This window comes from Euprymna scolopes, chromosome 45 (genome assembly GCF_053919585.1).
Source record: "Euprymna scolopes isolate OS-2025 chromosome 45, ASM5391958v1, whole genome shotgun sequence".
NCBI lineage: Eukaryota > Metazoa > Mollusca > Cephalopoda > Sepiida > Sepiolidae > Euprymna > Euprymna scolopes.
The window spans coordinates 8,921,123-8,933,622 of record NC_136526.1 but is presented as its reverse complement, the minus strand read 5'-3'; the positions used below and the strand labels follow the sequence as shown (position 1 = coordinate 8,933,622).

General features: G+C 33.8%; 1 protein-coding gene across 1 annotated transcript in view; it reads left to right on the top strand.

Moving 5' to 3' along the window:
• The window catches only part of LOC145269039 (alkaline phosphatase-like), a 178,656-nt gene that overhangs the window by 108,308 nt on the left and 57,848 nt on the right, over nucleotides 1-12,500 (top strand). Inside the window, exons 4-5 of the mRNA XM_080124641.1 lie at nucleotides 2,269-2,438; nucleotides 4,987-5,097. Of these exons, the coding sequence (XP_079980767.1) occupies nucleotides 2,269-2,438; nucleotides 4,987-5,097 (281 nt within the window). The remainder of the gene's footprint in view (nucleotides 1-2,268; nucleotides 2,439-4,986; nucleotides 5,098-12,500) is intronic.

Genomic DNA, 12,500 nt, shown 5'->3' with positions numbered 1-12,500 from the left:
TCCTCGGAATGTCTATTTAAATAGACCCCCGCCACCACTTTTATAGTGCTCAAATCGCCTGCTCGTAAACAAAGACAACGAGCTTCGCATTTTCAGCCAATTAAGTAGCGGGTGAGATTATTTACGATAGTGCTCTACCCAAAGAGGGGGGGGCTTAAAATATATTTGTAGTCATATATATATATATATATATATATATATATATATATATATATATATATATTAGTGATGAGAGGATTCTAATATTTTCCCCAATTCCGATACAATTACCGATTCTGATTATCTCACAATATTTAACTATAGCGCTGTTATTTTCTCGTGATTATTGTAAAACCACGCGTTAAACGTGCAAATGTTTTCTCAAAAGTAAAAAACAAACAAACAAAAAAAGCATTTATGGGGGATTGATTTCTAGATATTAGTTCCTATTTACGATGCCTCCCCTCGGGACACCGTTAGACACCAGGGTCGTGTTTTTAATGTGTAGAACATGGAACAAAAATAAAAATTGTCTCAGTCGTGAGGGATTTCTCTTCCACTGAGAGAGAACCAAAAATTGAAGTGCAGCATCTGGAGTACATATACTACACTTTGATCTCCGCCAACTGGTAGTTTAAAATCAATAGATGTGTATTATTTTATTATTACTGCAAGCGAGGGAAGATTTTTGCTTTGAAGAAAGGCAAATATTAAAATGAAAACAACTAAAAGAATCGTTTTTGGCATCGGAAAATCCACACAAAAATGGTCAGATTCTGATACCAACAAAAGATCTGATATTTCCAAGATTAATCGTCCGAACACACACACACACACATGCGCGCGCGCACACACACACACACACGCGCGTGCACGCGCACGCGCACACGCACACGCACACGCACGCACACACACACACACACACACACGCACGCACACACATTAGTCATGGTGTGAGTAAATTTTTCAATTCAATGTATTTTCTTAATGGCCCTTTTCATGAACACTTGAGTTCTTATCTCAGCCTGTCTTTCAATTTAATACATCTTGAAAAGTAGGTTAGACTTTAGTATGACATTAAAATACTAAATGGCAATCATAGAATGCTATTTTTTGGATAAATATTTATCTATATATAAAACGGCAGATGTATGCATGTGTAAGAATATTTAAGCGCTAAACAAACTACTGGTCACATCACATTGTAATTAATAGGAAACAGTATTCCTACACGATGAGTAAAATCTTTGTCCAAATAGATGAATAACGCATACCGAAAATATGTCAGCAAAATGTCCATTCCACCTTCATAACTTTAACTTGAAGTGGTTTAATTTTAAATCTTTCTTATCTATCTGTCGATAGCTCAAATGGTAGGGAATGCTTTGGTTTCGAGTCTAATTGATGACATCCAAGTCATATTTTTTTTCCAAGATTAATCGTCCGAACACACACACACACACACACACACACACACACACACACACACACACACACACATTTATATATCTAATATATAAAAGGTTATATGTCTGTCTGTCTCCATATTTTCAAACTATATCTCCTCCAGAACTAAAGGAGCCTTAATTGATTGGCTTTTTTTTACGGTCCGTTCTTTTTTTTTTTTTTTTAGTCGGATAAAATAGTTTTTAAGATATCAAAATCCAAAAAAATCGTTACACATTCTATACATTCATCTTAGTTTGCTTTTGATTTTTAATTTTTAACCAGTTCATATGCGAGTCACATTGATAGAGTGGTAACGTCACCAGCTTTAAATGCAATAGCTTATTTTCTTCCCCTTTCTTTCTCTCTCTCTCTCCCTTCTCTTCCCTCTCTCTATCCATTATGCCAACTCTTGGTTTCCAATATCCATATGTAATCAGAGATCTTGTTGCATAATTTATTTTGGCTTAAATTGTCTGATGACATAGGCTGTATGATTTATTTATCCCGTCTATAGAGACAATCTTGTAATGATTTAAGCAAATACTCCCGAGGTTGAAATAATAAAAAACATATTTAGCTCTACCAACGTATAGAGCACTTTCCCCCTGTTTCTTTTAATCAAATATACCTCTTAAAACACACACACACACATACATATATATATATCAAAGATTCTTAACATGGGCAAGGACAACCGGAAGTGAAGTGGAAACATAAATTCTCAAGATAACCAACATTTTTAATTCGTGTAAAACTGGTCAGGAATGAACGACATATTTCATTTTAACCAAAAACGACATTCTTTTCATGTTGTCTAATCGATTATTTGTTGTTGTCTAGGTAAACTGACCGGCATTGTGACGAATACGCGAATTACTCATGCCTCCCCGGCCGGTGCTTATGCCCATATCGCTGACCGTGACTGGGAATCGGATAACAACATGTCGAATATCACCGAACATTGTTCGGATATCGCTAAGCAGCTGATTGATGAAAACAACTACATTCGGGTAAGTTTTGATAACATTTGGAATGTTCGTTGTCAAGATAAAGAACCCATCGAATAGCAACAAGCACAACCAAACAACTAACAAACAAACAATCACCAAACAAATAACCACCAAACAAAAAACCAACCAAACAACCACCAAACAAACAACCAACTAAACAACCAAATAACCAACCAAACCACCAACCAAACCACCAAACAAGCAACCAAACAGACTACCAAACAAAATACAATAAAAACAACCAATCAACCACCCAAACAAACAACCAAACAAACAACCAAACAGACTACCAAACAAACTACAATAAAAACAACCAATCAACCACCCAAACAAACAACCAAACAAACAACCAAACAGACTACCAAACAAACTACAGTAAAAACAACCAATCAATCACCCAAACAAACAACCAAACAAACAACAAAACAAACAACAAAACAACCACCAAGCAAACAACAAAACAAACAAACAATCAACGAAGCAACCAAACAAACTTATAAATAAAATATCATGATGATTTTATTTATTTATGCCCGATTGCTTGTTTGTGCGAAAAACAATCGTCTAGTTACGCATTAAAAAAAAAAGAATTTGTAAGAAAATAAATAAAAATTTGTTTATTAGAGTTTAATATAGCATTGTTGATACAACACTTAACCAGATCAGAGAAGAGAATCGGGTTTGCAGGTTTTTATAAGATGCGGTCTACATTCCGGAGAAAATAGGGTTGTATACTTTGTGGATGTGAGCAGTGTAGTGAGGGGAAGAGGGTAGGAGTGGTTAAAAAGCTCAATATAATAACAGAGCAATATAATGAATGAATGACAAAAGTCTATATTCCAAGGTTCATAATGTTGACCATCTTATAATTTATTCCTTTAACTAGCAGTTATGCCCGGCTTTGCTCGGGCCCTATGTACTGTTCATAACTTGCCCTATGTGTGAATACCCTTCATGTAAAAGTTAAAATGTTTAGACCAAAACTTGTCGGAGAAATTTCGTAGCCACCACAGTAATAATTTTTTAAAAACTTTGACCTCAGTTTTGACCCCTTAACATTTATTGTTTTGATCTCAAATCAAAATAAAAGGTTTGATCATGTCCAAGTTACCTACATCTAAAATTTCAATTGTTTAGACAAAAATTGGCGGCGGAATTTTGTAGAATCTGCAAAGGTCAACTCTTTCAACTTTTACCTTTTGGAAGCCAAATTTTCGCCCCTAAACTGATTAAATTGCTTGCCGCATGTCTGAACATTCGTTATGTAAAATTTCAAATGTTTAGTCTGAGTGGTTTGCTAGAGAACACAAAGGTAAAATCTCTTGAAGTTTTCGGCTAAAAACCGTCTGAATACACTTTATGTACAATTTCGAATGCTTAGACCAAAAATTGTCTGAGTTATCTGGTAGAGACCGCAGAGGTCAAATTTTTTTTTAACTTTGATCCAAATTTTGAGCCCTTAACATTTATTTATTGGGGATCAAATCAAATGAAAAAGTTTGATCCATGTCCAAGTAATCTACATTTAAAGTTTTAAGTGTTTAGACACAAAATTGGCAGAAGAGTTTGGTAGAGTTTTTAAATGTCAAATCGTTGAACTTTGACCCCTTGACAGCCAAATTTTTGGCCGAAAACCGATTAAAAAGATTTTCCCAAATATCAATACTCCTTATATATATACTAGCAAAAGTACCCGTCGTTGACTGGGTTCAAAAACAGCCTACAGAAAATGGACTCTGATTTATGAAAGTATGATAGGTTATGAAAAGGAACGGTTGTAAAGAGATAGTTTCGAATTTGGGGGTATCAAAACCAAAGCAAAATATGATGAAAGTAAAAATAAAATAGATAAACCCCATAATTTATTACACCATACCTGTTCACACTGAAACACTTATCACAATATTCTGTGGATCTATATTAAAACACCTTGTTAAACTTTGTGACATATTTCCATTCTATGGAGGTCAGGCGCGAACGAACACCCCATAATTTTATTATACCATATTTCTTCAAACTGAAACATAATTATCAAAGTATACTTACGCAGATAGATATGAAAAGTCTTTATTAAAGTTTGTGCCTATTTCCATTCTATGGAGGCCAGGCGCGAACGCAGACCCCACAATTTTAATGAACCACCGTTCTGTCAGATCAAACATACCCATTCCTGTGTCTCGATACATTTTCTATCATTATATGTAATCAGTTTTCTATAATAGTCAACCACATAGGAGCCTATTCGTGACCAGACAGACACACACACACACACACACACACACACACAGACACACACGCGCGCACACACACACACACACACACACACGCATTCACACACACACACACACACGCATTCACACACACACACACAGACACATTCACACAAAGTGACATTTATATAATGATAGAGATTCTATTAAGTTGGTGCAAAAAAATGTCGTTTTTCTGACGTTAAAGTTCATGTCAGAAAAGGATATTATTTTTGCACCAATCTCATAACTCAAAATTAACCGTGAAAGTGCTCGTTGTTTTTTTTTTTATATTTCAGGTTCTGTTGGGTGGTGGACGTCGGAGTTTTCTTCCTGTTAACGTGAAAGATCCAAAGAGCAACAAAGTAGATAGAAAGAATGGTCGACTGGACGGACGCAACTTGATCGAGGTGAGAAAAAAAACTTCTTTTAATAAATTGATATCAAGTAGCGGAAGGAGACACCCTGCTTTTCCCCCGGGCGTAAAATACGCTTAAATATGATATTTTAATTTGTCCAGATTTCGTATATATTTTTATAGAGTTGTAATTTCAAAATTGAAATTAAAAAAAAAAGTGTTTCGGCGTCGGAGGAGTTTGGTAGAGTTCTCAAAGGTCAAATCATTGAACTTTGACCCCTTAACAACAAAATTTCTGGCCAAAACCCGATCACATCGATTTTCCCAAATCTCAGTACCCTGTATATCAAATTTCAAGTCTAAACTAAAAATAGACTAAAAATTGACAGAATTATTGCGTAGGGAAATGTACACAGACAGACACACAGACAGACAGACAAACACACAGACACGTTCACTTTTATAGATATATAGATTTATTTATTTACTAGTGGGGGTTCGCCCGGCTTGGCCTGGTCTTAAATACGCTTAAATATGATATTTTAATTTGTCCAGATTTCGTATATATTATTATAGAGTTGTGATTTTAAAATTAAAAAAAAAAAGTATTTCGGTGCTATCAGCTAGAATCGAAACCGAAATTTTACCATTTAAAGCTGGTGACGTTACCACTGTACTAACGTGACACGCATATGAACTAATTAAAAAATAAAAATTAAAAATAAACTAAGATGAATGTACAAAATGTATAAATATATATATTTTTTTTCAATTTTGACCCATTTTTGACCCCTTGAAAATTATTTTAACCGGCTAAAGACCCATAAAAGAATGGCTCGTAAAAAAATTCAATCATTTGAGGCTCGTAGTGCCGCGCTGCGATTTTTAGTTTCGGAGGAGATAGAGTTTGAAAATATGGAGACAGACTGACCAATAGACAGACATATAGCCGTTTTTATATTAGATTATACAGAATATTCAAGCGTAAGAGGATACTGTGACAGAGGCCAGATTTATAATCTCTGTCTATTTTGCGGGTACTCGATAAGGTGCAGTAACGTATCTGTAATTTGATTGCCCCCCCCACACCATTTTTTTTTTTTATCTGCAACCTCTCTTTTACGGACGTGATGTTGCTCGCCTCAGTCTTTTCTATAAATGCTATTACGGCATGTATTATTTAGAATTGTCTGATCTATTTTCTGCCTCCTTTGTTCCAGCTCGTTTGATTCGTTGATCTAGTGGTCTCCATCGATTCGATGTTTAGATGCTTCGTTTTAATATCGCTTCCTATCCAGTGGCTTCTTTCCCAGGACTTCAGTGATGTGCGCCTCTTTTTGCTGACCGTTTTCCCCTTTGATCTCTTTATGATGTTTCTGAATTTTTGAGATATGGATTGGTTATTCATATTATTTGGATTCTTCGGACTACTGTTCTCATATTCAGTGTGATTTTTCACAAAGTTTTGGACGATGTAACCTCCGACCTTCTTCAGGTGTATCTTGTCGAACTCTGGAATTTTTCTGTCAAACTCAGGAATTCGTATGGAATTTCGAACAGAACCGGGGTAGCATGCTCTTGTTCCGTCAGCCATAACTGGATAGAGGTCCTAAGTAATTCGCAATTATAGTAAAAACGTAGTCACACACTTTTAGAAGAAATTTATTTTGAATAGAATTTAAAGATAAATTAGAAAACTTAAAATGTCAGGAAAATGCTAAAATCATTTTTATTTACCTTTGTTGTTATAAGACCAATGTTTCGCTAATAGGGTTTTTTTTTCTTCATTTAGTTGTTATGAAGGAGGTAATTCCTTGGAGAAGAAAAAAGTTAAATGTACGTGCTGTCCAGTTATTTCACATGTGCTTCGCTCCAGTTTCGAGCGGGAAAATGAAGTAAAAAAAGTAGTCACACAATTTTAGAAGACATTTATTTTGAATAGATTTTAAAGATAAATTAGAAAGCTATATATCTTTAAATTCACAATTGTATTTTTCGGTCGCCCACACTTTAAGAGTAAGGCCGATAGGCATCTCCTGTCTTGGCGTGAATCATACAGAATGGACTACTTAAAAGTAGTCCATAAAATGTAGCAGAGAGGGGGGAACATTTTTTATTGTTTAAATTACCTGTAGTATTGTTTAAATTACCTGTAGTATTGTTTAAATTACCTGTAGCATTGTTTAAATTACCTGTAGTATTGTTTAAATTACCTGTAGTATTGTTTAAATTACCTGTAGTATGGTTTAAATTACCTGTAGTATTGTTTAAATTACCTGTAGTATTGTTTAAATTACCTGTAGCATTGTTTAAATTACCCGTAGCATTGTTTAAATTACCTGTAGTATTGTTTAAATTACCTGTAGTATTGTTTAAATTACCCGTAGCATTGTTTAAATTACCCGTAGTATTGTTTAAATTACCCGTAGCATTGTTTAAATTACCTGTAGTATTGTTTAAATTACCTGTAGTATGGTTTAAATTACCTGTAGCATTGTTTAAATTACCTGTAGTATTGTTTAAATTACCTGTAGTATTGTTTAAATTACCTGTAGCATTGTTTTAATTACCTGTAGTATTGTTTAAATTACCTGTAGCATTGTTTAAATTACCTGTAGTACTGTTTAAATTACCTGTAGCATTGTTTAAATTACCTGTAGCATTGTTTAAATTACCTGTAGTATTGTTTAAATTACCTGTAGTATTGTTTAAATTACCCGTAGCATTGTTTAAATTACCTGTAGTATTGTTTTAATTACCTGTAGTATTGTTTAAATTTCCTGTAGTATTGTTTAAATTACCTGTAGCATTGTTTAAATTACCTGTAGCATTGTTTAAATTACCTGTAACATTGTTTAAATTACCTGTAGCATTGTTTGAATTACCTGTAGTATTGTTTAAATTACCTGTAGTATTGTTTTAATTACCTGTAGCATTGTTTAAATTACCTGTAGTACTGTTTAAATTACCTGTAGTATTGTTTAAATTACCTGTAGCATTGTTTAAATTACCTGTAGTATTGTTTAAATTAGATGTAGTATTGTTTAAATTACCTGTAGTATTGTTTAAATTACCTGTAGCATTGTTTAAATTACCTGTAGCATTGTTTAAATTACCTGTAGCATTGTTTAAATTACCTGTAGCATTGTTTAAATTACCTGTAGTATTGTTTAAATTACCTGTAGCATTGTTTAAATTACCTGTAGTATTGTTTAAATTACCTGTAGCATTGTTTAAATTACCTGTAGCATTGTTTAAATTACCTGTAGTATTGTTTAAATTACCTGTAGTATTGTTTAAATTACCCGTAGCATTGTTTAAATTACCTGTAGTATTGTTTTAATTACCTGTAGTATTGTTTAAATTTCCTGTAGCATTGTTTAAATTACCTGTAGCATTGTTTAAATTACCTGTAGTATTGTTTAAATTACCTGTAGTATTGTTTTAATTACCTGTAGTATTGTTTAAGTTACCTGTAGCATTGTTTAAATTACCTGTAGCATTGTTTAAATTACATGTAGCATTGTTTAAATTACCTGAGCATTGTTTAAATTACCTGTAGCATTGTTTGAATTACCTGTAGTATTGTTTAAATTACCTGTAGTATTGTTTTAATTACCTGTAGCATTGTTTAAATTACCTGTAGCATTGTTTAAATTACCTGTAGTATTGTTTAAATTACCTGTAGTATTGTTTAAATTACCTGTAGTATTGTTTAAATTACATGTAGTATTGTTTAAATTACCTGTAGTATTGTTTAAATTACCTGTAGCATTGTTTAGATTACCTGTAGCATTGTTTAAATTACCTGTAGCATTGTTTAAATTACCTGTAGCGTTGTTTAAATTACCTGTAGTATTGTTTAAATTACCTGTAGCATTGTTTAAATTACCTGTAGTATTGTTTAAATTACCTGTAGCATTGTTTAAATTACCTGTAGCATTGTTTAAATTACCTGTAGTATTGTTTTAATTACCTGTAGTATTGTTTAAATTTCCTGTAGCATTGTTTAAATTACCTGTAGCATTGTTTAAATTACATGTAGCATTGTTTAAATTACCTGTAGCATTGTTTAAATTACCTGTAGCATTGTTTGAATTACCTGTAGTATTGTTTAAATTACCTGTAGTATTGTTTTAATTACCTGTAGCATTGTTTAAATTACCTGTAGTATTGTTTAAATTACCTGTAGCATTGTTTAAATTACCTGTAGCATTGTTTAAATTACCTGTAGTATTGTTTAAATTACATGTAGTATTGTTTAAATTACATGTAGTATTGTTTAAATTACCTGTAGTATTGTTTAAATTACCTGTAGCATTGTTTAAATTACCTGTAGCATTGTTTAAATTACCTGTAGCGTTGTTTAAATTACCTGTAGTATTGTTTAAATTACCTGTAGCATTGTTTAAATTACCTGTAGTATTGTTTAAATTACCTGTAGTATTGTTTAAGTTACCTGTAGCATTGTTTAAATTACCTGTAGTATTGTTTAAATTACCTGTAGCATTGTTTAAATTACCTGTAGCATTGTTTAAATTACCTGTAGTATTGTTTAAATTACCTGTAGTATTGTTTAAATTACCCGTAGCATGGTTTAAATTACCTGTAGTATTGTTTTAATTACCTGTAGTAGTGTTTAAATTTCCTGTAGCATTGTTTAAATTACCTGTAGCATTGTTTAAATTACCTGTAGCATTGTTTAAATTACCTGTAGTATTGTTTAAATTACCTGTAGTATTGTTTAAATTACCTGTAGTATTGTTTAAATTACCTGTAGCATTGTTTAAATTACCTGTAGTATTGTTTAAATTACCTGTAGCATTGTTTAAATTACCTGTAGTATTGTTTTAATTACCTGTAGTATTGTTTAAATTACCTGTAGCATTGTTTAAATTACCTGTAGCATTGTTTAAATTACATGTAGCATTGTTTAAATTACCTGTAGTATTGTTTAAATTACGTGTCATTTTATAAAAGATGCTGGAAGTTCCCCCCCGTTTACATCTATGCATTTCTTGATACGTTTAACAATGTTTGTAGATACTGCCTGTAGATCTTCTATGGCGATTCTCCTGATAACGTTGGTAATGTTTTCCTTAAGTTCGTCTAGATTGTGAGGATTATTTGCATAAACCTGTTGTTTTAAAGTCCCCCAAAGATAAAAATCACATGATGACAAATCCGGGGAACGTGGTGGCCATAACCCTTTGCTTATTGTTCTCTCTTCCATAAACATGTCATGAACTTGTGTCAGTGATCTGTGAGACGTGTGGCATGTAGCGCCATCTTGATGTAAAAAGAATTGGATTTTGTCTTGTGGTGTCAGTTGGTCGTTAAGAGAAAGATTAGAGAGGTTGGGCTACTTTTAAGTGGACCGCCTGTATTATTTTGAACATCGTGGTAGAAAAATCACAGCATCCCCGACTTTACTGGGTGTTTGATCTTGTTGAGAAGTTCCTTGACTGTCGTAAGGCTTTTAGTGGTACCCTTGCTAGTTGTTTTTAAGCTGTGTGAAGATACCGGCTTTTTGACATAAAAAGGTACCAAACATTGATGTTATTGTTTGCTTTTTTCTTTTTTTCCTTTTTGAAATTTTGCGCAAACATTAGTCATGATGAAATTAAATTTTTCACTCGTGGAAGGGACCTTGGCTTGTTAGAAAAAGAATTGCATTTTGTCCTGTGGTGTCAGTTGGTTGTTAAGAGAAACATTTGAGAATCGGGCTATTTTAAGTGGCTGTATTTCGTTCTTCGTAGCATCTTACATCAAGTGGTTTTATGCCTTGTCTGAAACGATGGCCATATAAAAGAAAACATGTTTTATACATTTTCATGTTTTATTCATTTCGCCATTTTTTGAAGGGAGTTGAGCAGTAATATGTCTGTTCACATTACACTTAAACTTCTGCATGTCAGTACAGTAGGGGAAACAGGAACCCAGAAGAGAATTCTAAAGTCTAGCAGTTCTGGGAAAGAAACTATTAGAGTAGAAGTCCTTCTGGCATATGGGGATCTCGACTGTGTAGAGGTGGGATTTTGCTATTTGCCGGGTTTGTCGGGGGCATTTACATCAAGGGGGTACAAGTGCTTGTAGTTCGTCAGAGCATCCACGATTAAAATACTTGTAGAACAAGCAAAGAGATGCAACATTTCGTCGATGGACAGAGGCTGAGGCTTAGCTAACAGTTCGGAACCTATTAGATTGGCGACTCTCTTTTAAACTCTGTCCAGGGGTGAAAGACTAGTAGCAGATGCACCAGCCCAAATGTGACAACAATACTTTCTAGCATGGTAGAGAGAGCCTACCTACCTTGCAGCAGCCGTGGTAATGCCCTCGATGTATCTGTTCCAACTCATGTTCCCTGTGAACCGAGAAGTTTGAATAAAGTACTTGCAGATAATGTATCATTAGTCATAACTATTGGTGGTTGAGAAGGTTTCTTGTAATTATTAAAGGAAACAAGCTTAGTCTTGGCAGCATTGAATGTTACCATCCATTTTTGTCCTCATTCCACTACAGATTGGAGGTCTTCCTCTAAGGTTTTTGCCATTGTCTTGGAAACGTGTTCATTTGTTTTTCTGCCGTGTCTGTCATAGATCCTCGTGCCGCCAACAAATGTACCCATTCGCAATTGTATTCTTGAGGACTGAACTTTTAATCTCCCATTTCACACAATTTTATTAATAAAAAAAAGAAATCTCTCAATCCAGCTTATGAAAAGTGAGGGCGAAATCGGTCAGCTGGCCTCCCCAATAATTTTTTTTTCATTTCTCACTTTTAATCATGAACATCAAAACGGGTCTTCCTGTCATGATCGCAATATATATATATATATATATATATATATATATATATATATATATATATATATATATATAATAATTGGAAATGTCTTCTCAATTATTAAATCATTTCTTTCTGATAGGTTCATAAGAGTAGTAGTTGATGTGCAAAAATCAGAAGCTCACAGTATTAATGCTGGAGTCCCTCAGGGGTCCATCCTGGGCCTAACTCTTTTCCTGATCTACATTAATGATCTTCCAAATCACATCCTTACATCATTTTTAGACATTTATACTGATGACACTACCATTTATGGTAGCACATCTAAGACAGTAAACGACCAAGTTCTCTCCAATTCTCTCTCCTCTGATCTTGAGCACGTAGTACAATGGGGAAAGGAGTGGCTGGTTACTTTTAATGCATCTAAAACCAAGCTTCTCTCTTTACATCATCAACATTCTGATCCACATCTGGCATCAATTGAAATGAATGGCTCTCGTCTTCAGGAGGCCTCAAGTTTTGACAAGCTTCTGGGCTTGACCTTTACTCCTGATCTTAAATGGAACTCGTACATCAAATCTGTTGCCAATGCCGCTGGAAAAATGGTGAGATCCTTCTATCGATCCAGTAGATATCTCACTGCTGATGCAATTCTCTAACTATATAAGA